The 25,406-nt window shown below is 43.2% G+C and overlaps 1 protein-coding gene across 1 annotated transcript in view; it reads left to right on the top strand.

Annotated features, from left to right (window-relative positions):
- The first annotated feature begins 157 nt into the window (after positions 1-157).
- FBN2 (fibrillin 2) overlaps positions 158-25,406 on the top strand; it is a 242,414-nt gene continuing 217,165 nt past the window's right edge. The window contains exons 1-5 of the mRNA XM_062189229.1: positions 158-540; positions 1,324-1,406; positions 5,960-6,058; positions 10,281-10,376; positions 14,617-14,712. Of these exons, the coding sequence (XP_062045213.1) occupies positions 287-540; positions 1,324-1,406; positions 5,960-6,058; positions 10,281-10,376; positions 14,617-14,712 (628 nt within the window). The 5' untranslated portion in view covers positions 158-286. The remainder of the gene's footprint in view (positions 541-1,323; positions 1,407-5,959; positions 6,059-10,280; positions 10,377-14,616; positions 14,713-25,406) is intronic.

Here is a 25,406-nt window from a genome sequence, read left to right on the forward strand (position 1 = left end):
GGTCCCGGAGTCGCTCGGGGCCGTGGCCTGGGGGATGCAACGTGGACCGCGCGGGGCTGCTGGACGCTCCGCCGCCGCGCCTCGCCGCCCACCGCGCTAGAGCCTGCGCCCCGCGCCCCGCGCCCCGCGCCGCGGTCTGTCTGGGGCTCCCGCTGGGGCAGGGAGCCGGAGCCCGGGCAGCCGGCGAAGGGCGCCAGAGTCCCTGACTTTTCTCCGGGCCGCACAGATTTTGTCTTTGCTAGCTCCCTCTCGGCGGGCCTCGGTCCGCGCGCTCTCGGCGCCGGCGATGGGGAGACGGCGGCGGCTGTGTCTCCAGCCCTACTTCGTGTGGCTGGGCTGCGTGGCGCTCTGGGCGCAGGGCACCGCCGGCCAGCCCCAGCCTCCGCCGCCCAAGCCGCCCCGGCCCCAGCCGCCGCCGCAACAGGTCCGGCCCGCAGCGGCGGGCTCCGAGGGCGGGTTCGCGGCCCCGGAGTACCGGGAGGAGGGCGCCGTGGCCGCCAGCCGCGTCCGCAGGCGAGGACAGCAGGACGTGCTCCGAGGGTAGGTGGGCGGCCGGCTAGGGGCGAGGGCTGGGGGTCCCGGGTTGGCCGCTTCCCATCGCACTGGCTCCCTGACCCTTGTTCTGTTGGCCAGAGCCACAGCCCGCGCCGCCGGGACCCGACGACCCCCAGGGGCGCCTCCCCACTTGGCTGCCGCAACCCTGCAGCTCTGCGGGCTGAGAGCCCTCCCTCGGGGGGAGGGGGGTCCCGCGGGTAGGCCGAGGGTCCCCGAGTGCGGATCGCTGAGCGAGTGCAGAGCCCCGGTGCCGGAACGGGTTCCGACGGTCGGGCAGAAGGCGGGCCCGGGTGCGCCCCGCATAGCCCGTAGCCGTCGGGGGCGCAGCTCCGAGCCTTTTGTTTGAGGATGTGTGCAGGGGGGTCTGCAGCTCGCTCTGCAGTCCTCAGCCCGAGCGCTCCACCTTCCGACGCGCCGCGCCTGACACGTCGGGGGCTGAGGTGGCCGTTGATGGAGTAGGAGTGGATTTGGGGAGAGGGCAAGGATTTCTGAAATGCAATATGTTCTCTTTGTTCTCTGTATTCGGAGGCTGGAATCGCAGCAAATCACACATTCTCCTGTCTGTTCAGCCCTTTATAAAGGCAAGCGAGGGAGCACCGGCTCCCCCCCCCTGCCCCCCCCCATCAAACCCCAAGAATTTTGGGTGGTTTGGGCGTGTTTGTTCTGAAACCTGCTCGGTGGGACTTTGCATTAGGAGGTTTGTAGCAGTGTCACTGCGCAACTTGCACCAAGCCCCCACGCAAGCGTGACCACTCTTGTCTTTGCCAGGCCCAACGTGTGCGGCTCCAGGTTCCACTCCTACTGCTGCCCGGGATGGAAGACGCTGCCTGGAGGGAACCAGTGCATTGTCCGTGAGTGCTGGGCTGGGGTCGCAGCGGGGGGCCTTCAGCTTGGGGATGCAGAGTTGTCCAAGAGATTTAGTGGCCTCCAGGAGGAGTCACCTGGACCTGCCCGGCTCCCTTGTAGAGATTGGGAAGCAGCAGCCGGCTTGTGCCCCTGCAGGCTTCCTACTCTGACCCTGTTGAAGGCAATAGTGATGAAGGCTCGCAAGATACTTGGAACTTTTCTCTCCGCGTCTGTGAATACAACAGACCCAAGGAAAGGCAGGGCAGTCTCCTAGGTAACTCAAAACCAGTTTTTCTTAAAAAAAAAAAAAAAAAAAAGAAGAAGAAGAAGAAGAAGGAGAAATTCAGATCAGGCCACAATGGTGTTAGGTAAATTGTCTGGCTTTTGATTCTGTACACGGTTTGGGCCTTAAAGTCAAGCTTTCCTTGGGTCTTTATACAAGGCCCAGCTCTAGTTCCATCTCAACAGCTACTTAACACACATGCAGGAGCTCTGCTGCCAATTGAGAGTTGACTTAGGTGAACCAAAGACTTCAACAGAAGTGGCCTTTTTTTCCTTCTCTTTCTGGAAGTTGTGTGAATGTGGGGTTTCTAGACCCCAAATCTCATTTCCAAAGTGTGACTCTTACCACGTATTCTGCATGCCAGACCTTAAACGTGCTCATGGTTTTATTCATTCCCAGTGTGTGCACCCAGCCCCTCTGAGTTGTAACTGGAAAGCTGGGTAGTTCCCAGCCCCACAGTCACAGGCTAGAGGTTGTCTTCTCACCTGTGGGTGAATGAAGTTGGGCCCTGAAGAGTGGCTGGCCTTGTGCAGGAGAACCTGGTGTCATAGACAGCACTGCCTTGACTTTGGAGTGACCCCAGCCTTCACGAGGCAAGAGATAATTGTACAGCTGTGAACAGAGGAAGAGGGCAAGCCACACCAGCCAGGGGATAATATGGACGTAGCGGCATCTCGAACTCTATACTTAACTGGTTTTGTGGGTTTTGAGATAGACCCTTAATGCTATTTCTGGTCACTTTTCAAAAAGGAATGAACTCTGAGGGTGCTGAAGAGTGGTTTCATCTTTTTTTTTTTTCTACTCTGAAGCCCCACAACCTTCAGTAATGAGGCTAATATGGAAAACAGCAATGTGCTCTTTAAAATGACTGATAAATATTTTAAATAGACGCCCTTATGGTATGCCTTTGCTTTTATTAAAAAGAAAGCATGTTGCAGTCTTGTCTTCCAACACAGAAGTCCTATGTGAAGCATTTGTCCAGGGTGCAGTTACGTATTCAAGCCAGTAGGGATGACCATGGCTGCTTTAAACTTACAAGGTTTCCTAGAATCCCCAAACAGCTAACGTCACTCACCACACACCTGCCATACTAGCCGGGAGTGACTTGGGCGCTGAGGAAAATCTGACTCACTGAGTATAATGAGTGTGACTGCCATTATTGAGTTGGAGTGCAGCCGAGGAGAAGGATCGCTTTATGGTACGTGTTGAAAATCTGTAAAGTCAGATTTTATTGGATCAGAGTGGAATGGGAATTCCAGAGAGCAAAGCCTTTCAGAATATTTGCAGTAGAAATATGTGTATGGCCCATTGAAAGTCAGCTGTAAGTGCTTTTCATCTTGGAGCAGCAGTGTGCCCTTTATTTGTTTAGAAGGTCAGCTTTGAAAATTTCACAGTATTGTAGCCTCCATTTCTACTACTGGAAATATTAGGGTGTTTATGAGACACATTGGAATTTGTATGTATCTGAAATCTACAAGAAGCATAAACTTTGAAATGATAGTGTTGGGTCTCCAAGAAACAGTTACTACACTTGTGTCAAGAGATATCTACAAAAATACCTATTAGCACATTAAAAAAGTATTCAAGTACCTGAGAGTATAAAATAGTGCCCCAACTAGAGGCAAAGCGTAATGCTTTTTATATTCTGTTGCATATGTCTCACCAAACTTTTGATTTTTAACAGACTGCAATAACTCAATTATTTTGATATTTAAAATCATCTAGGAGGAGTTGATAACCAAATTAATATTATAAATTCAAACTCAAGAATTTTATTTTATTCAAAGCTTCCCTGATCATAACAAATTATTTTATTGGGTTTATCTATATTCTACCATTTAGCAAAGCAACAAGTGAAATGCAAATTAGGAAATTAATTGTCTCATGCGTTTATCTCCGCAATCTGTGTGTGTAAAAAGGTTAAAATGGTCAACATTTAGAGTTTTAATCTGTTTAGTTCTAAGATTCATGAGGAAGAATGTATTCAAAGAACGCATTTGAGTCTCTGGTTATTACTGTTCTTAATTGGATCTTGAAAAGTTCACTGAAATACTTTGAAACTTCCAGATACTTCTCTTCCTTGAAGATTTATTTATTTTATTTAAAAGGTGGAGTTAGAGAGAGAGAAGGAGAGACAGTATGGGGCTCACCATATGGCCACAGCAGCCGGGGCTGGGCCAGGCAGAAACCCACAGTCTGGAACCCATGCGAGGGGAAGGAGCCCAAGTGCTTGTGCCATCTCCTGCTGCTTTCCCCAGCTCATTAGCAGGAAGCTGAATCAGAAGTGGAGCTGCTGGAACACAAATAGCATCAGTATGGCACAGCTTAACCCTCCTTGGCACAACATCGGCCCCCAGGTCATTGTTTCTAGAAGGACAGAATTGACTTTTACATTTTCCTTTGTTTTTTCCTTTTTGTAGAACAAGGGAAAGTTTCTTATTGGTCTGTCATAAAGTTATGCCATGAACAGCAATTTGGTCACTGGAATAACACTGGAAGGAGCTGGATTCAAAGCATTTGAGATCAGAAGACCCATCAGCTCAGTAGAAACCTTCCATTTTATGTTACGCAAACACTGAACCCAGAGAGGGGGTGGGTTGTCGCTGGGCTTGCTGCGGGTCTGTGGCAGAGTGAGAACACGACCTGGGACTTCTGGGGCTCCATACTCTTTCCCTGGCTGTGCAGCTTCTCCCAGCACACTGAAGTCACACCGCTGCACCGGGGCATTGTCTCCCTGTTATTGCATGGTTTTACTGTTGTGGGAGGGGTGTATTTAGAAGAGGCATACCATCATCTGAGACAGGTTGGAGAGAACAGGCCTAAGCACTCTTGTGTCTCCCTGGCTCACAGGTGTACACATCTGTAGCTGTCACAGGTAACTGAGGATGCTCGGCCTCCTGCTCATCAGACCTTCGCTGGTTTTAGGATCTGGGAGGGGGCACGTTGGTGCTCACTGAAGCATGCACTGAGTCTCTAGTTGGTAGGGAGGAAGGAATTTTGAAACAAAACTATTTTAATGACCATTGGTCATTGGAAAGTTACTGATGATCACAACTTTTTGGGTACATTTAATAGTCAACTCCATGATGAGAATCATATTCATGCCTAAAATTAGTTAGTTTGTTTTTTTTTTAAATCAGCACACCAGGATATTTAACACTATTTCTGTTTACAAGCAGAACTAATGCAAACTGCTCATATTCTTTGAATATCAAAAGGCAACTCAACTCGGAGGAGTTAATTTGCTTCCTTAGAACTCATCATTTATATCATTGTGGGGTCCCAGACCTCTGTGAAGGTTGCAGCAAAAGGTAGATTTGTATCTTGACAGAAATGTGGAGAGCTGGCTTCAGGCCTTTCCCAGACACTGTTCTTCCTGTCTTCAGGCCTCCAGTCATGGAGCTTACAAGTTATCAGATATACTGAGTGTGGACTAGATGTGTTGAGTACTGACCAGATACACAAAGCATTTCCTCTGTGCTCAGCTGTGGGTGCAGAGATCTCTGAGTTCCTGAATGTGCTGACGCTAAATTTGGAGAAGCCAGCCCATCTGCAGGCGCTGCACTCCGGGGTTGAGTGTCTGTGGCGCGCGCGCGCGTGTGTGTGTGTGTGTCACTGGGCCTCACGTTCTTGGCTGGGATGACCTTGCACCTCTGTGTTCGTCGGAAGCTTTGACTCTTAGCTTTTTCTGGGTGGTAGTGATAGGCTGGGTCCTGCAGCTAATATGGGAAAAGAAAGCTGGAGCAGGGGACTGGGGAGTCATGAAGAGGAATGAAGATTGATGAAGGGGCAGGTCAAATGCCAGCCGGGAAGGAATGTGTGTGGAACCCCTGAGGCTCTGCCAAGTCATTAGGGCCTGGAGCTCCGGCTCAGCCAGTTTCACATTCTCTGTCTCCTGTGAGGGGCCCTTACAGAGTGGGCTGTGTTCTCTAAGGGTGTGCCAGCGCTCTGTTTGCCCAACCTTCCCAGCTCCCCAGGCATGAAGATTGTCTTCCTTTGGTGAATTCTGCATTCAAGATGCCAGCCTTGAATGGAAAAGACAGTGCGTTGACAATAGAGTTAAAGAAACAGCATTAGGGAACATGAGATAGCTTCATTGTTTGCTAAGGACAATGGTGAGACAGACTGGCAATTTATTACATATCTGAAGTTAGGTATTTTTGACATATTTTATATCAGGTTTTCAATTTGCTGTTTCAAAGTATAGCTTTCTTATTTGCAAAATGTGGTTCATTTTGTGATCATTCATTTGCTTTCCTTTTGTACTTTCTACAGCAATTTGTAGAAATAGCTGCGGAGATGGATTTTGTTCCCGTCCTAATATGTGTACGTGTTCCAGTGGCCAAATATCACCAACCTGTGGATCAAAATCAAGTATGTTTTTTTTTTTATATATTTACTTATTTATTTAAAAGACAACATTAGAGAGGCAGAGAGAGAAAGACAAAGGTCTTCTGTCTGCTGGTTCACTCCCTAAATGGCCCCAGTGGCCAGAGCTGGGCCATCCAAAGGCAGGAGCCAGGAGCTTCTTCTGGGTCTCCCACACAGGTGCAAGGGCCCAAGGATGTGAGCCACCTCCTACTGCTTTCCTAAGCCATAGCAGAGAGCTGGATTGGAAGTTGAGCAGCTGGGACCTGAAATGGTGCCCATACAGGATGCTGGCACTGCAGTCAGTAGCTTTACCTGCTACACCACAGCACTGGGCCCTAAGAGTATGTTTCTTATATGTGGCCTTGTTTGCTTATTTCAAAGGCAGATTTATATACACACACACATATATATACACATATATATATACATATACACATATGTGTATTTATATATGTATGTATATGGAGAGAGAGGGGGATTAATAGAGATCCATCTTCCATACACTGGTTCATTCCACAAATGGCTGTTTGACCCAAGGCTGGGCTAACCCAAAGCCAGGAACTAGGAACTTCATCTGGGTCTCCAATATCGTTTCAGGGGCCCAAACACTTGGGTCATCTTCCACTGCTTTTCTCAGGCATTTTGGCAGGCACCTGGTTGGGAAGTGAAGCAGCCAGCACAGGAACCCACACTTGTATAGGATGTTGGTTTTACAGGCATTGACATTACCTGCTATGCCACAATACCAGTTCCATCCTTAAGGTTTTGAGTAAATAGTCAATGTCCTTTCCAGAGAAGATGTATATCCTTGGTTGTTTTCCTCCAGGACTAGGTTTGCATTAATCTTTGAAACAGAAATTTTTTGAGGCCTTTGGTAGCCTCAAAACTCAGTTCTGGTGTGGAAGCTCTATGTCTATGCAATAGAGGAGCCACGTATCAGAGAAGTAATTCTTTGTATTAGCTGTAATATACTAGTTTTTTACTATGTGCTACATACTATTCTAAGTGTGCGACTGTATTACCTTAGTTAATTCTCATATTGTTATGAGATCCCATAATTAACCCATTTTACAGAGTAGCAAAGTGAGGCAGGTATACATGACTGCCTCAGGGTAACACACACTTGAATCCAGGTGTTCTGACACCTAAAGCTGTAGACATAAACACTAAGCTATATTACTCCTTTTGCTTTAACTATTGCAGCCCATATCCTGTTTTGTGGGTTCACCAAGAACTAAGTAGAGAATTGGGAATATAACTGAGATGCTGTGTACTGACGGTTTACTTTCCACATATTAATTTATTTTGTTTTACATTTATTAACTCCAAACTCTGTGACATAACTAAGGGTGATTAAGATTCTACTGTGTGTGATCCAGTTTGAAATTATTTAGTCCTTGGGGCCCAAATTTATCTTTCTAGGCTAGTACTTATAGTAATATTATAATAGAGTAGAGGGGGTTACTGTTTGTTTAGATGCTCAAATATTAAAGAAATGCTTTAAATCTGTGTTGTTTCAAATTGCACTGGAATGAAATTGTTGTAGTTTTAATATTCCTTCCTACAGATTTCTCCTGTACAAAGTAGTGGAGAGTTAGACCAGGAATAGATTGAAGATTCATATAATGATTATCTTTGTCTTTTGATGAAATTTAAGATTAAAACTAGTCTATTTTCTCTGAGGATAGCCAGTTTCCCAGCAGTTATAACTCTGTCACTCAAATTCATCAAAACTTTCTTGATCATCCTGATGATGACGTTTCTTCCACTACCCTTGCCTGATGGTCTGCCGGATACTCTTGCCCGAATCTTCGGTACCTTGTTCTGACTTTTCTCCTACTTGTGCTCAGCAGGATAGCCCAATCCTGGAGAAGTTTTAAATTCAGCATCTTAATTCCCCTGCCTGTACAGCTGGGTATTCACTGGCCCACTCGCATTTGTAATGTGCAGGTTAGTAAGGAATCCATGCATTTATTTGGCCTTGGGTAATACCTACTTCTTTGCAACAGGAATTTTCTAACTCTTACAATCCTTATCCTGCCTTACATGACTAAAACTTTTAGCACTGTGAATCGCTCTCATCCCAAAATAGTCTTTTTCTTTGAAATACCCTTAACTGCGGTAACATTGCTGGCCCACGGTTCTCCTTTTGTTGATTATATTTTTTTAGTTTCTTTTTCATCAGCCTTGCATTTGAAGCTCAGTATTCATGAGTGTGTTTTTCTCTGTGGATGAACTTATTTACACACAAGGCTACGTCTTCGACTTCTGATATGTTGAGAATGATAGCATGGGCTGATTACCTCCAGAGTCCATCCTTCACTCATGTGACTGTTTCCTGTTTGACATCTTTACGTGAAGGCATAGGGAACCTGAAACACTACGTCTTCGACTTCTGATATGTTGAGAATGATAGTATGGGCTAATTACCTCCAGAGTCCATCCTTCACTCATGTGACTGTTTCCTGTTTGACATCTTTACTTGAAGGCATAGGGAACCTGAAACATTGTAACACGGTCCTTGTTCAGCAGCTTGTCCCAGGATGAAATTCTTCGCTCACTCCTGGCCAAGCCTGCTTCCATTTTCCCTGTCAGCAGATAGCACAGCCATCCACACAGTGGGTACACAACTACTTCTTCCCTTTCTCCACCTCAGCCCTTTTACCAAGCTCTGTAGGCCTCATTGGAAAATAGATCTCAAGTCCTTTTTCCTTTTCACCTCCACTGCTACAGTGTGGTTCAAGGAACCTTCCTTTCTTACTTGTGCTCTTACCTACTAATCTCCTTCAAGGGCACTCTGATGTGGGCCATGAGCCTGGTGTCTTAACTGCTTTTGTTAAGCTCTTACCCCTACTCTAACTTTTGGACCCTGTCAGTCACTCCCAGTTGCATATGACATACAGTGAAAACCCTCGGGTGGCTTCAGCTTGGCTCTTCAAGGTGTTTTCCTCGTCTACTCATGTTAAACATGAGAATCAGTTCTTCAGAGGAAACCCTTTACCACCCTGAGATCTTTTTTTAAGTGTGTTTATTTATTTGGAAAGCAGAGTTACAGAGAGACAGAGATCTTCTGTTCAATAGCTCATTCCCCAAATGGTTACAACAGCCAGGGCTGGGCCAGGCAGAAGTCAGGAGCCTAGAAATCCATCCAAGTCTCTCGTGTGGTGGCAGTGATCAAAGTACTTGGCATCTTCTGTTGCTTTCTCAGGTGCATTAGCAAGCAGCTGGATGGAAAGTGGAGCAGCCAGGACTCAAACTGGAACTCACGGGATGCTAGTGCTGCAGGTCACAGCTTAACCGGCTGCACCACAGCCCCAGACCCATCCTGCAGTCTTTTGATTTGCTGTTTCTTCTTCTTCTGAGCTTCCTCCCTGCTACCTCCCAGGCGTTCTCACCCTTCAGACCTTGGCATAAATGTGGCACTAGTCTTGGCCTCCTCTTATATCTGAGTTCCTCCTTGTCCCCAGGCTGTTTTCCTTCAGACAATTTGTTACGATCTGTGATTACTTTGTTTACTTGTGTTCTTTTTCCTTACTGGAATGCAAACTCCACTAGGAAGGGCCCAAGTGCACAAGTGTATTAGCAGGCACTCAGCCCCTGCATTCTGGAGATTAGAGTGCCCCCTGCATGCCAGAAACCTTACCACTCGTCATCACCTTCCCTAGGCGTCCCATAACACTGAATGTGTGATGTATTTTAAATTCATACTGAATCTAAACATAACTGATACACCCATGAATGTACATAGGATGAATATTTATAGGCCGGCCCCGTGGCTCAATAGGCTAATCCTCCGCCTTCGGCACCGGCACACCGGGTTCTAGTCCTGGTCTGAGCGCCAGATTCTGTCCCGGTTGCTCCTCTTCCAGTCCAGCTCTCTGATGTGTCCTGGGAAGGCAGTGGAGGATGGCCCAAGTCCTGGGGCCCTGCACCTGCATGGGAGACCAGGAGAAGCATGTGGCTCCTGGCTTCAGATCAGCGCGGTGTGCCGGCCACAGTGGCCATTGGGGGTGAACCAATGGCAAAAGGAAGACCTTTCTCTGCGTCTCTCTCTCTCACTGTCCACTCTGCCTGTCAAAAAAAAAATTATAAAAATGGGTGTGAGGTGTAACATTTACTTCTTTAACATGTATTTGTCGGTGACTTGGATATTTCGTAGTTTTATCACTGTGACTCAGACTGTAATCATGACTGACATTTGGATGTGTGTTGTTGTCTTTTGCAGTTCAGCAGTGCAGTGTGAGATGCATGAATGGAGGGACCTGCGCTGATGACCACTGCCAGTGCCAGAAGGGATACATTGGAACTTACTGTGGACAACGTAAGGAACACTGGAGGAGACTGGATGGACTGGAATTTGATTTAGCAGGCATTTCCTATTAGGTTGTCATTTAAGGTCTTGTGAAGCCTATGATGCTTTGAAAAAATAATTTTATGTAGTACGCCATGCCTTATAACTTAGTTTCTGATAAAGATTTATTTTATTTATTTGAAAGACAGAGTTGTAGAGAGAGAGGTAGGGACAGAGGGAGGGAGGTCTTATATTCATTGGTTCACTCCTCAAATGGCTGCAGTGGCCGGAGCTGAGCCGATCTGAAGCCAGGAGTCAGGAGCTTCTTCCAGGTCTCCCACGTGGGTGCAGGGGTCCAAGGACTTGGGCCATCCTCCACTGCTTTCCCAGGTACATTAGCAGGGAGCACCTGGATTGGAAGTGAAGCAGTTGGAACACGAACTGGCGCCCATATAGGATGCTGGCACTGCAGGCCAGGGCTTTAACCCGCTGCGCCACAGCACCAGCTCTGAGTGTCCCATTTTTAATCTAAGAATTCATCCAGTTATTTTAGAATTTTTGAGTTGTAGAATATAGATGTTGTATACCTCCAGCATTTTATCCAATTTGACAGATATCACAGGTAAATATTTATATTTTTAGAAACTAGCTCTATAACACATGCACACTTTCCTGAAAATGGTAGAATTTGCTTTGATCTTTCTCTGTCTGTTCTACCTCTCTTCCCCTTTCTCTGCATATGAATTTTTCTAATATCTCAGACTTAATCCTGGCAGAGCCAGTTTCTTGACATTTTGCTCATATGTATTTAATACCATATAGAGGTTATGGGATGGTTTCTAAAAGCAGATGTCATTATGAAAGATGACGTTTTAACTCAGAAAAAGTATATCTTCACTGGTGTGCTAATCAAGAAATAATCTTTTAGCAAGGATCTAAGAATTGTAGTTCCTAGATTATGACACATCACCAGGGAATACTGCTCATTGGTATTTTACAAACTGTGAGTCTTTTGTGGGAATTCACATATTTTTAAGTACTTACAAGTACGAAGACATGCTATTAAAGAAGTTGCATAGTAAATAGTAAGTGGTAAGACAATCCCTTTGACTTCGTTTGCATTTTATCAGGTGCAGAGCATTGGTTCCATGCCAATCTGATTTTATTGCACATGTATTTTACAGACACTAACATTTGAGTTTCATAGACTTTTCACAACACAGGATGTTATTTTCATTTTTTAAACAGAAAACTGCTCTTAGCTCATGGCCTGTGGGCCAGGGTTTTTAGACCCCCTACATGGGTGGTCCTGAGGTTTGACAAAAGCTGTATGTAAAGGTGGCCTGAGATTGACTGACGTTTGAGAAATGGATTATTTAGGAATTTAAGAGAATACAGTGCACTGAGGCCAGAATAAGGGGGGGCAATGTAATCAATGTAATCACTGTTTTTTATAAACAGTAAAAAACAAAAGTCTATTGTGAACACCATGTTTATAAGGTGCAGATTTTTACCTTTTTTTTTTTTTTTTTGTACCTTACAAAAATGTCAGGAGATGTGACTGAAATTCCATTTTGAAGAGTTCCATAGCCATAGAATAGTCCTAGTCATCCTGCTGGAAACACAACCCTTTCTTCTGTAGGGTGACCGTGGTAATTATTTTAGAATCACAGGGCAAATAGCCTTGCGTCAACCAATCTTCCAGAGTGTTTGCTGAAATCTGCCCTGAAACTAGCCCTTTTCAGCCTGAATTCAGCCTCTGGACCTGTCTTGGGTGTGCATGTGTCTGTGTGTGCATGTGTTTTTCTGAAGCTCGTGCAGAGCAAGCTCTGGTGGAGAGTCTCTTGCTCTTCTTTGCCCAGAAGTGGGAAGCTGCCCCATGTCAGACCATTCTGGTGCTAACGCGCTTCCCAGTCAGAGAATATAAAAGGTGCTGGGTCAGAAACTCGGTGTACACATGAGAAGTTGTTCTTTAGGTGACCCATGGGGTGCAGCTCTCTCAGTGTTTATCTAAGTAGCAGAACATAGAGTACAAGCGAAATGCATAGCCAACACAATTCATCAGTAGGTACCAACTCAAGAAACATTTTAAGACACCTTTTGTGTTGTCTTACACGCAGAGACTGTTGTAGTCCTTGGTGTGAAGAAGTAGGTACAGGGCCAACGCTGTGGCTTAGGTAAAGTCGCCGCCTGCACTGCCGGCATCCCATGTGGGTGCCGGTTTGAGTCCTGGCTGCTCCACTTCTGCTCCAGCTCTCTGCTGTGGCCTGTGGAAGCAGTAGAAGATGGCCCAGGTGCTTGGGCCCCTGCACCCATGTGAGAGACCTGGAAGAAGCTCCTGACACCTGGCTTCGGATCAGCTCAGTTCTGGCTGTTGTGGCCATTTGGGGAGCGAATCAGCGAATGGTAGACTCCTCTCTCTTTGTCTCTGCCTCTGCCTGTTTGTAACTCTGCCTTTCAAATAAATAAATAAATAAATCTTTTTAAAAAAATAAGTAGGTACAACAATTTTCAACTTGGGATTCTATAAAATTATTGGAAATGTTGTATTTGCTAACATGAGGATATTACATTTCAAGATCATAGCTACTTTCCTAGAAATGTAAATAATAATTAAAGAATTATTTTATTTGAAAGGCAGAGTTACATTGAGAGAAAGAGAGAGAGATATCTTCCATCTGCTAGTTCAATTCCCAGTTGGCCACAATTGCCAGAGCTGGGCCAGACTGAATTTAAGAGCTTGGAACTCCATTTCATCTACCATGTGGGTGGCAGGAGTCCAAGCACTTGGGTCATCTTCTGCTGCCTTCCCAGGTGCATTTACAGGGAGCCGGGATGTCGACTGGCACCCTTGTGGGATGCCAGTGTCACAGGTGGTGACTTAACCCTCTGCTCCACAACACCTTCCCCAGTATTGCTCTTTGGAAAGCATTCTTTGAAGCTGGGAGCTTCGTCTGCGTCTCTTACGTGGTGGCAGGGGCCCAAACCCTTGGGCCATGTTCCATTGCTTTTCCCAAGCCATTAGCTGGGAGTTGGATCAGAAGTGGAGCAGCCAGGATGTGAGCTTATGTGGGATGCTGGTGTCTCAGGCCATGGCTTTTCTCCCTCTACTACAGTGCTGTCCCCGTGTCTATAATTTTAGATCTGTGGGTTAAGTGTTCTAGGCAAAGTGAAAAGCAAATTCAGAGAAACTGTGGCAGGAAGCAGACTTGTGTGTCTGGAGTACAGTGGGAAGAGGGAGCAACAGTGGGTCCGAGAGTGAGTTTAGGGCCTTACAGGCCAGATAGAGAATGTCAGCCATACCCTAAATGTGATGGGAAGCAGTGGTGTGGTGTGGTCTGGCTGTGTTGAGACTATACTGTAGAAAGACCAGTTTGGAGGCCACTAGAGGTGCTGGCACATTGAGCTGCAAGTTGCAGTGGTTGAAGATGTGTTAGGTGCTTGAAGTAAGCCTTTGTTTTAGAATTAGAATCTATGGGAGGCAGAATGTGTTGATAGATGCACCAAGTGTCATGGGCAAAAAAAATAATAATAATAATAAAGAAAGAAAGAAAGAAGCAAAGAAGCAAAGATCAACAGTGATAGCTAGAGGATTTTGGTGCAGTCTGGCTGAATTGGTGATGTCATTTGGGCAAGATCGAACGGAGACTGGATTGGGCAGAGAGCAAAGGTACTGGGGAGGAGGCTGCTGTTCTCCATGTCCAAATGACCGCAGCAGGTGGGCATGCACCAGACCGGAACAGGCACTGTGACAGGGAATGGGGGCATCCTGAGAGTTGAACTCAAATGTTGATGAAACTTTTTCACTAATTTTTCCTTTTGGTTTTACTTCTCCTATTTCCCTGTCCCTTTTTTCTGGCTCTGTTTACTTCTCTGATTTTTGCATGTTCCTTTTATTTTGCCATATCACATTGTTCCCTTACCTGGGGTTTGCCTTTTTCCTATTCGTTTCTCCATATTTTCTTTATGTCCTTACCTATGAAAAGTTACATTATGGGCTCAGAGAACAAGAATCTGACCATGTGGCCAATTTTTGGGATTATGATAAAAATAAAAACCTTTTGTGGAATGCTTGCTTATTAAAGTGGTTTACTTAAATTAGGTATGTGTGTCTTCATTTGATCTTAAATGTAATGACTGAAATCTGTGTTGCAAATTGTAACTTACGCTTGAGTGTGTACATTTAATGCAGGAGCCTTTATTGGCAGCATCACCACCCAACTCTTCTGCACTTGGATTCCTGTCTAATGATTGCTGTTTTCCTGTACAGCTGTCTGTGACAATGGTTGCCAGAACGGTGGGCGTTGTATTGGACCTAACCGCTGCGCGTGTGTTTATGGATTCACCGGCCCGCAGTGTGAAAGAGGTAAGAAGACAAAAGGGAGATGAGAACCTCATTTGGAAGTAGTCTGTGTATCGTAAAAGTGGGTTTTTGGGTTATTCATTGAAAGTTCTAAGAAACCGGTGTTTCTGCTCTCCTCTGATTATGTCTATAGCTTGAATGCTTACCGATTGTGAGATAGCAACAGAAGTGTCTCGGTTTTTTTTCCACCGAGTGACCTGTTTGGGAGGCCAATTTGGGGCTGTGGTCTTGGATAGTGTTGACTAAGTGACTGATGGCAAATTGTAACACGATGCGTAATTCACACTAGGAGTCTGTGTTAAAAAGAAGGGGGGAGATGTCAGGATGTTCTTGGCTTCAAGACTCTCAGAATCTGATGTAAATTGCTCAAAGCAATAAGGAAACATATTACATCCCATAACAAAAAGTACAAGGCTGGTGAGTTTCAGGTAGGCTGTGATCAAGGCTTTCCCTCTGTTAACCCTTATTTAACTCTGTCTTTGTTTTGCCCTATCCCGGAGGATTTTTTTAGTTTAAAATGTGGCTGTCAGCAGTCATTGATATGATATGCTCCTTGTTCATAGCTAGAAAACCAGTCCTCCAGCTGTAGGCCACTAAGAGCCTCTGGAGATGTTTTCTGTGCTGATGGGTTTAAGGTTGAGTTTCTGAAATGGTGCATGGCACTGCTTGGTGTAGACTTGTCCTTGCAGCAGGGGATGATGTGAGTGTCCTCCAAGTTGTGTGGATGGGAGCATTGGGCATCTGCTGGGCAGGGCAGCAGAGTCGGGGGATGCTGCAGGTACACATCTAGCATCATCTACTCGAGCCATGTTCATGGTGAGTTATGCCATTAAGAAACCAACTTACCATGATTTGAATAGCAGTGAAACTAATGACCTGCATTGAAAATCCCCAGCACAGATGCACAAAGTGACCTAATACTTACGTCCTAATGGCAAGTGATTACCACGACATGCCAAAGAAGTTTAACTTAATAAAATGTGATATGGAGCATAGGTGTTTAGTCTAGTGGTTAAGATGCTCACGTTCCACATTGGAGTACCTGGATTTGATTCCTGGTTCTGGCTGCTGATTCCAACTTCCTCCCAACGTGGACCTGAGGAGGAAATGGTCATGGCTCAGGTAACTGTCTGCTGCCCTCATGGAAAACCTGGAGTGTGTTCCTGAATTCCAGCTTTGGCTCTGGCCCGGTCCTAACCTTTGCAGGCATTTGGGGAGTGGACCTGCAGATGAGACATCAGTCTTTCTCTCTCTCTCTCTCCCTCTCTCTCTCTCTCTCTCTCTCCCTCTCTCTCTGCCTCCCTCCCTCCCTCTCTCCCTCATATTCTTTCTCTTTCTCCATGCCTCCCTCTCTTTCTGACTCTAAATAAATAAGTAAATAAAGAAATACATTTTAAATATGTTAAGAGCTGTCTAGCACTGGATCTTTTAAGAGGGCAAAAAAGCTTAAGCTAAAGTAATATTGTATATATCACTGCTCATTATGATATATGTCCTCAACTTATTTTCAAAGGACTTGTCATAGCTTCTAAAGTTGTACAACATTCTCTTTCTTTGAAAGTAGAGTTATGTCAGTGAAATATTGCTAGTAAGTCATGTTGATTGTTTATATGGAGTGAAGCTTTGAATTTCAAAGACATTATGTTTCAAAAATCATACTCAATACCTTGACAATACTTCATGTTGTTATTCAGGTTAAATCTTGAAGAAGCTGAAAAATGAGAATTATATGGTGAAGTTTGTAAAGTAAGATGTGTGCAGCTTTTTAACATTCACTTATATGTATATACACTCGAGATACTTACTTTATTCCTAACCTAACTGAGATTTCTTGAGACTAAATAACATTCCAAAAATGACAAGAGTTAGTAGTTATACTTAGGATGAATTTAAATGTCTTTACCAGATGCTTTTATTTGTAAAAATTATGGAATGTTAGCATAAAATGATAAGTTGTTCAGAATAGAATAACACAGATTTCCTAGATGATGTTAAGTTTATTTAAGCATCATGAAATGGAGAGTAATTAAATTTAAAATTTCAAACATAATCATAATTGGTGGAGATTATGTTCATTTTTCTGGAAGTCATGTAAACTTTGCAGCTCTTTAATCCTGAAGCAGACTTCAAGTTCAGTTCATAATTGGCAGAGGAACTGGGTGGGTAGTTTCAACTCTTGAGGCTTCCAGGCAATACATCATTATTCTTTAACGATTGCTCATTCAGATTTGTTAGTCTTTACTGAATTTATGGGAATCCAATACTTACATGCACTTAGCATTCACAGTAGCATGTTTTCAGCACTGATCACAAAATCAATTATTGAATTGGCCTTAAAGATTTTTTTAAATGTGAGTTTGTTTCTCAAAAGTGTTTTTAATTACTACCCTTCAGATGAATGTTCTAAAACTCCATTTCTTCCAAAGTAGTAATTTCCACTTAGATGACAGCAGTGAACCTCTCACATTTTTAAGAGAGATTTTCAGTTGTCTTTTAAAGATGTATAGAATACCTCATGCTGTTAAAAATGAAGGTCCTGGCTGGCGACGTGGCTTAACAGGCTAATCCTCTGCCTTGCGGCGCCGGCACTCCGGGTTCTAGTCCTGGTCAGGGCACCGGATTCTGTCCCGGTTGCCCCTCTTCCAGACCAGCTCTCTGCTGTGGCCCGGGAAGGCAGTGGAGGATGGCCCAAGTGCTTGGGCCCTGCACCCGCATGGGAGACCAGGAGAAGCACCTGGCTCCTGGCTTCAGATCAGTGAGATGCGCCGGCCGCAGCAGCCATTGGAGGGTGAACCAACGGCAAAAAGGAAGACCTTGCTCTCTGTCTCTCCCTCTCACTATCCACTCTGCCTGTCAAAAAAAAAAAAAAAAAAAAAGAAGGTCCTAATTTTTCTCTAGCAGCTCTGTCTAAATCGATACAAAAGGAGTAACTTGTTTACATTGTGGTTAGTGAGTAGATTAGTGGGCCCTGTTAACATTTGAAGTTTTTAAAGTTTGTGGGTTTTTTTGGTTTTTTTTTTTTGTTGTTGTTGTTGTTTTTACTGTTGAGTGTCAAGATACATGTTGCTTAGATAAAAAGAAAAGAAGACTTTTGTAAAATTAGGGATCTCTTTCCTCCTCTGTGTCTAATACGTATAATTTTCCTTTAAATTGGCCTCTTGGGACCCAGTTATGTGATAAGACCTGGCTGCTTTTCCAGCTATCTGGGCTTCTGGCAGACTGGTTTCCGGACTGGAGACAGAGACAGCCTGATAACTAATGACTGGCACGATTAAGGTTTTTAACTCAAGGCTTGGTGTTGGCTTAGCTGAACCTCTTTGGAGTTCTGTTGTCACTCTTGCTGATACGTCCAATGTCCTTTGGTACTTAGCATCCAAAAAAACAGTTCGAACGGCCCCAGGCTGTTTCTCAAAGACAAACAGAAGCCCAGCACAAGGTGTTCCATTCTTTTAGCTTCTCTCTCCAGATGATGTTTGCGAAAATGTCAGTATTGTACCTAGTATACTGGAGGATGGATAGAAAGTGGATCAGCATTATATATCAAGACTTGGTGGCTTTTTTTTTCTGTAACATTTAACATGTACTTTCTTATTCATTAGTAGAAACTTGGAGGCAAGCTGGCAAGATGTGAAATTTACCTGAGATTTCTGGACAAATAAAATGATTACTTGACCACAAATGTGGCCTGCCCAGAATCCCTTTTTTAAAGTTCTTTAACTTAAATAATCGTTGAAATCTTATTGTGCATTTAAGTTTTCCATGAAGCCTATTTAAAGACCATCTGTTAGAAATATAGCCAGAACCCTTTCAAGTTACACGTAAATTACTACTACAAAGTTATCTTGTAAAGCTGGCTTTCTTTAAACTAAAACTTTCACAGTACCTTGATGCTCAGTGACATTACCTTTAAAATGTGCACCTTTCAGTAAAAAGTACCTTTAAAAAGAACTGGAGAATTACTTTTTTAATCTATTGACATTTTCAAGAAAAACTTTTCAGTCTGCGTCTGTAACGGGAAAAAAAAAAAAAGCTGAGGATTTATAAAATCTAAACTTTCAAGTTCTTATGTAAAATGAAAATGAATTGATTCACTTTAGGGCAGCTGACATGCAGCCATTCGTTTGTAGAGCCTGATGTAGGAACCAGGGTCTCAGAGCAGGCCCACTCAGTGTCTGCTTCTCTGCCTCCAGTATCTTACCCACCCCAGTATGGGATCCTGTTGTTGGAGCTCTGCAAGGTGTTGCTGCTGCCCACATGGGGCATTTGAGGTGTGCAGAACATCTCTTACTGTGTAGTTCTGTGGGAGCATAGTGATGATGGCTCCTGTGAAGGGAGTTGGCCACAATCTACCGGTCAGGTGTGCATGACTGCAGCCTCAAGTCTAGTTATAAATTTTAATTATTATATAATTGTACTGTAAAATTGTTTAGAAAATAAGATATAAGAAAAATGCTACTTTTCATAATTTCTCCATTCGGGATTTATTGCCGTAATATTTTGTAGAATGTACTCTGAGTCATTTTTTTCCTACTGCATACATACGTGCAGTGTTTACCAAGGATGAGATCATTCCCGTTCTTAATGGAATCTACTGTTCCGTAATACAAAGTGCACTTGGATCGTCATCCCCTCTTGTGTTGTTAAATACATTATGCTTTATTTAGATTGTGGGTGTTGCAGTGCATATTATGATAACAAGGGGCGATGCATCTGCATTCCTCCCAAGAACACTATGATGTATGAAAAGTTGTTTTCTCAATCTCTCAGATGAGGATGCTTTGCCCAGGGCAGATTTATGGTAGCTCTGAGCATGTGAAAAGAGGAGTAAGACACCAAAAAATTGATTCAGCACTTTAAACTTAGTTACTGTGTTATAGACAGCTGCATAAGTATAATTCCTGTTACTTGGTGTGTTGGATCATTCCTAGGTTTTCTTTTTGTTTTGTTGGTTGGTTTGCGTTTTAGCTATGTAGGACAAAAATCTCTGTAAATAATTCTCTCTCCTTGATTATATTCTTAGAACATATTTTACAAATGTAATTATTAACCACTGGGTATACAAAAGTTTTTAGAGCTTTAGATATATTCTATTCATTGCTTTCTAGAATTGCTTTTTATGATTTGTTCCTTTGATACTATGCTTAGATGTCCTTTCCCATCCCCAAATCTTATAAATATCTGAAGATTTTATTTAGAGCTCTTGAGATTTTATTTCATTTTTTGTTTTTAACTAAATTATGACATACAGGAAGATACATAAACTAAATTTCTTTATAAATGTTCACTGTTTATTCATCTAATATTTTTTGAGTACTTATTCAGTATTAGGTTAAGTTCTTGAAACTTGAGTTATAAAGAGTAGTATACACTCCCTGTTAATGGGAAGCAAATTGTCTATTTAAAGACCAGCACCAGTCAGCTATTTTAAACATGAAGATGAATACGACGCAGTAAAGACCATAATAGGAGTAGGAACAAGTGCAGGGCCCAGAAATGCTTCTTTATTACAGTAAGAATTAGAAAAGTCTTCCTATCCGTGAAATGAATTTAACTCGAATCCACATAGCCTATTTTAGTGGGAAAGAGAGGAATCTTGTGTTGATATTGTAAGATACATCATGATTGAGTCTTATGCTAACGTTATTGAAACTCCATGATTAATTATCAGTTACCACAGTCATTAAGCTGATGGATGTTTTAAGAAAATAGAAATCTCTCCTTTTTTGTACTCTGAAGATTTACTAGAAAGAAAACTACAAAGAGCCAGGGGAGAATGTTCCCAGCTGTACATGGCAAGCATGCCTTGTGCTTGCCCACTTGCGCGCTCGCTCTCGCTCGCTCGCTCTCTTTCTCTCTCACAACACACACACACACACACAGAGCTGCACTTGTGAGGACATTAAGAAGAACGTTTTATAACCTTGCACTCTTGTAAGCTAAACTTAGCCTTAAATGGGCATCAGAGAAATACCAGAAAATCTGTGGGAACTTAACTCTTTGGCACTGGCTCAGTTGACATCTTTATCTTGAATGCCATTAAGAATAGAGGGAAAGAGAACGGAGTAAGAAAAAGCAGACAGTGAGAAGTAGGAGAACGAGAAGGCAAGAGGAAAAGGAGGGCTGATGGAAAGGGGAGATGCAGTGTAAGACAGCGGGGAGATTGTGCGTTGTGTAAATTGTATAAAGGAAGGGCTTAAGTGTGTGAGGGCGTCCGTTCAGTGGTTGCTCTTCTGGGAGACCAGGGTTTCCACGTCGCATTCCTTGGTTTAAGCCTCTTCTGTTTAGGTCTGTGGAATAAAACATAATGTTTTGTCAGCCGATTGGACCCTGGTATTACCCTCTTTTGAGCTAAAACCATGAATATTTTCATCTATTCCAACTCTGAGCACCTTTTTATATGTATTTCTATTTCATTTCTTGTTTTCGGTTTATCTACCTAGAGGCAGGGAAAAGTAGGGTATAAAATAAAAATATTCAAGCATTTGATATTTGGGCAGCTCCATAAATATTTTCCTGTTGTGATTCTACACCATGTTGGAAGTCAGTAGACATTAACTGGTGTGGAAACTAGGCAAGTCCACCACATATATGTGATTGCACTTTGTATGTGACCGCACTAACAGAGGAATTCCAAGGAGAAGAAGTAAGATAAAAAAAAGTACAGAAATCATTAAAGTCCTTCAGGCTTAGTCATTTTGAGTGGCTAAAATACACAGTTAATGAAAGGGAAGAGTAGACTAGGAGGCTGATAAAACAAAGTTGGACCTTAGTACACGTAGTGTGGAATGCCAGCGTTGAGAGGCTGCCCTCTGTTCAGCAGGTGCTGGGGAGGAGAGTGAAGGGTGATCTCTGTAGTTGACGGTGGATCTCTAAAAGCTCAATCTGGAGTGACTAACAAGAAGAGTGGAGGATGGGGACGTCCAAGAAGAACTCTCTGTGTACTAGGGAGAGCAACACATGCATTGAGTTTGAATAATGCAGTCACTGAGATGATGGCCTGTGTGTGCCTGTGATAGATAATTAGTATAAATAGGAGGTGAAAATAATGTGATATTGGGGGAAAATAGGGTTTACTGAACCTTCTCTCTGATAAATGCTTTGGAGGAATTAATTCTTAGAGCAACCCAAAGATAATATTTCAAAAGAATTCCATATTACCAATAAGAAAACTGAGGCACAAAGAAATGAAGCATTTTTTCTGACCTTGATTCAGCTAATACATGAAGAAAGTAGGATTTGAGCACAGATCTGAGAACCTCAGAACTCATACACTTAACCATGACTTGTGACATATATGCTATATGTTCACTCTATGTTGTGTCAGTTGTTCAGGGTGAACAATGGTTGCAGGATGCATGATGCCAACTGAATGAGAGCTGGCTGTTTTCTTTTTTGCATTCTTTGTTATAGGTCCTAGGTAAATCCTTTAGACAAAAGATTTCAGATAATAACTCCTTTTTTATGTATATGATCTTCCAGAATAATTATTCAAAACTTGAAATGCTTAAAATTGAAATTTTGTTGTGCAGCCAAGATGGGCTAGTAGCAATCAGATGAAACCCTTTTGCATGAAAAGAACTGAGAAACAGGACACAACATTTGAAACACTTTTTTCAAGATTCTGGATACCACGCAACCGGAGTCAGAGGTCCCAAACAAAGGGAACATTTGACGTCCTCAACTTGTTCCTGGAGAAGAGTTTCTGCAGCTATGCTGAAATGAGAAGAACCTGGCCCAGCCTGGCAGGGTTCTGAGGTTGGAGAGATGGAGCGGAAATTCCGGGGAGAGCAACATGGTCAAAGTTCTCAGAACAGGGAGCTTTGTGACAACCCCCCGCAAATGGAATACATGCAGTTAGAGTTATCAAAAGGACTACACAACAGAAGATAATTGAATAAATAATGGTCAAAATTTTTCCAAGGGTTATGAGTGCTGTAAATCAACAGAATGAAGAAGACTAACAAACCCCAAACACAAAAATCGTAATGAAATTACTCAGGGCCGGCACCATGGCTCAATAGGCTAATCCTCCGCCTTGCGGCGCCAGCACTCCGGGTTCTAGTCCCGGTCGGGGCACCAGATTCTGTCCCGGTTGCCCCTCTTCCAGGCCAGCTCTCTGCTGTGGCCCGAGAGTGCAGTGGAGGATGGCCCAAGTGCTTGGGCCCTGCACCCCATGGGAGACCAGGAGAAACACCTGGCTCCTGGCTTTGGATCAACGCGGTGCGCCAGCCGCGGTGGCCATTGGAGGGTGAACCAACGGCAAAAAGTAAGACCTTTCTCTGTGTCTCTCTCTCTCACTGTCCACTCTGCCTGTCAAAAAAAAAAAAAAAAAAAAAAAGAAAAGAAAAAAGAAATTACTCAGAACTAAGGATACAGGGAAAATCTAAACCCAGCCAGAGAAAAAGAGAGAGGTTTCTTACAGAGAAGGAAAAATATGAAGAATTCCTTGTTGGAAACCACAAGGGAAAAGACTGGAGTGTTCTTCCAGAGTCTTCAGTCAGAGTACTGAAATGAACAGTTCTGCCTAGGCTCCTATACTCAAGAAACTGCCTTTCAAAAGAAAAGGCAAATAAAGCTATTTTCAAACATACACAAATTACCACCAGTGAAGCACCATAGAAATGGCTAAGGCGATCTTTTAGACAGAAAAAATTCCTCGATATGAATGCCAGTCTACACAAAGGAACAAAGAGCATCAGGAAAATGTAACTCTGTGGACACACACACACATATGCACACTCACACATACACAAACATGCTCACACATGCACACTTACACATACATGCACACACATGCACACGCTCACACGTACACTCAAATGCCGCCCCCCCCACACACACACATAGGTTTTCCCCTTCATATTTAAAGCTGTCTAAGAAGTAATTGGCTATTGGGATGAAAAATATTTAGTGTTGCCTGGAATTTACAGCAGACGTGGAAGTGTAATAATAAAGATGTAATGCAGGCGTTAGAGGTTATGGAGACTTTGTAAGATCGTGCAAAACTGTGTGAAGGTGCACTCTCATATAAGTTAAACCTTTCTGCATTACATCTTAAAACAGCCACTAAGAGAGTACAGAATTATCTAATAAGCCAGAAAAAGGTGTTAAAGTGTACTAATCGAAAGAAAGCAAAAAAAGAAGAGAAAATGAAACAATTCATCAAAATTTGTGAGATGTCACCAAATGTGCACTGATAGGAAAATTTTTTGACCATTAAGTTCTGAATTAAGGTTTCAAACTAGTGATCTCAGCATCTACATTATTAAAAAAGGTTTATTTTAACTATTTGAAAGACAGAGTTACAGGCAGAGGTAGAGACAGAGAGAAAGAGGTCTTCCATCTGCTGGTTCACTCCTCAAATGGCCACAACGGCTAGAGCTGAGCTGATCCGAAGCCAGGAGCCGGTTGCTTCTTCCAGGACTTTCGTGGATGCAGGGGCCCAAGGACTTGGGCCATCTTTGGCTGCTCTCACAGGTGCATTAGCAGGGAGCTGGATCATGAGTTGAGTAGCTGGGACTTGAACCAGCGACCAAATGGGATGCCAGCACTGTCGGCCAGGGCTTTAACCTGCTGTACCACAGTACCGGCCCCATGCATCTACATTAAAAAAAATAGAAAAAGTTAAAAAAAACAAAAGTAAGCATTGGAAAAGCTACAATAAATTTCAAAGTGAAAGTATAAGAAGTAGAAAAGAAAAAAAGACTGTTTTGTGAAAAAGAGCAATAAAATTGATCAGTAAAAAGTAAGGATGCAAATTGCCTGTGTCACCACAGATATTCATTGATTAGTGAGACAATACCATGACCATCTTCAAGCCATTGAAGATGAGCTGGCCAGTTTCTGTAATGATATCACTCACTGAAGCCCAAATAAGAAAAAAAATAACATGAATATCCCTATATCAACTAAAGAAACAGAATGTATAGTTTAAAACCTTCTCGTAAAGAAAACTCCTGGCCCAGGTGGCTTCTCTTGAGCTTTCTGGCCAAAATCTTAGATGAAAATAATACCAGTTCTCTAGAAATGTTTCTAGGAAATTAGAATTAACACTTCTCAACTGGTTCTGTACAATCTAATTACCTTGATAACAAAACCAGAAAAAGATAAAATGTAATACTACAAAAATATTACAATGCAAAGTTTCTCTACAAAGTTGTATCAATGTATATAAACAACATACTACAACAAGAATATAATTTACTGAGGTTTATCCCAGTACATTAAAAAAAAAAAATCATTGTACAAGCTGCCATTGTAGCATAGCAGATTAAACCTCCATCTACAATGTCAGCATCCCATATAGGTGCAGGTTCAAGACCAGACTGCTCCACTTCTGATCCAGCTCCCTGCTAGTGTGTCTGAGAAAGCAGCAGAGGATGGTCCAAGAAGAAGCTCCTGGCTCCTGCCTTCAGCCTGGCCTTGCCTCAGCCATTGCTGCCATTTGAGGAGTGACCAGCAGATGGATCTGTATTTCCCTCTGTCTCTCCTCCTCTCTCTGTAATTCTGCCTTTCAAATAAATTTTTAAAATATTTTTTAAAAAATCAGTGTAATTCTCTATTAATAAAATAAGCATATGAGCATCTTAATAGATGACAGAAAAAGCATTTGACAAAATCGCAATTCCATTCTCTTAAACAGTCAACACTAGAGAATGGAAAAGAACTTCAACATGATACAAAGCTATTTCCAGAAA

Source organism: Lepus europaeus, chromosome 4 (genome assembly GCF_033115175.1).
Source record: "Lepus europaeus isolate LE1 chromosome 4, mLepTim1.pri, whole genome shotgun sequence".
NCBI lineage: Eukaryota > Metazoa > Chordata > Mammalia > Lagomorpha > Leporidae > Lepus > Lepus europaeus.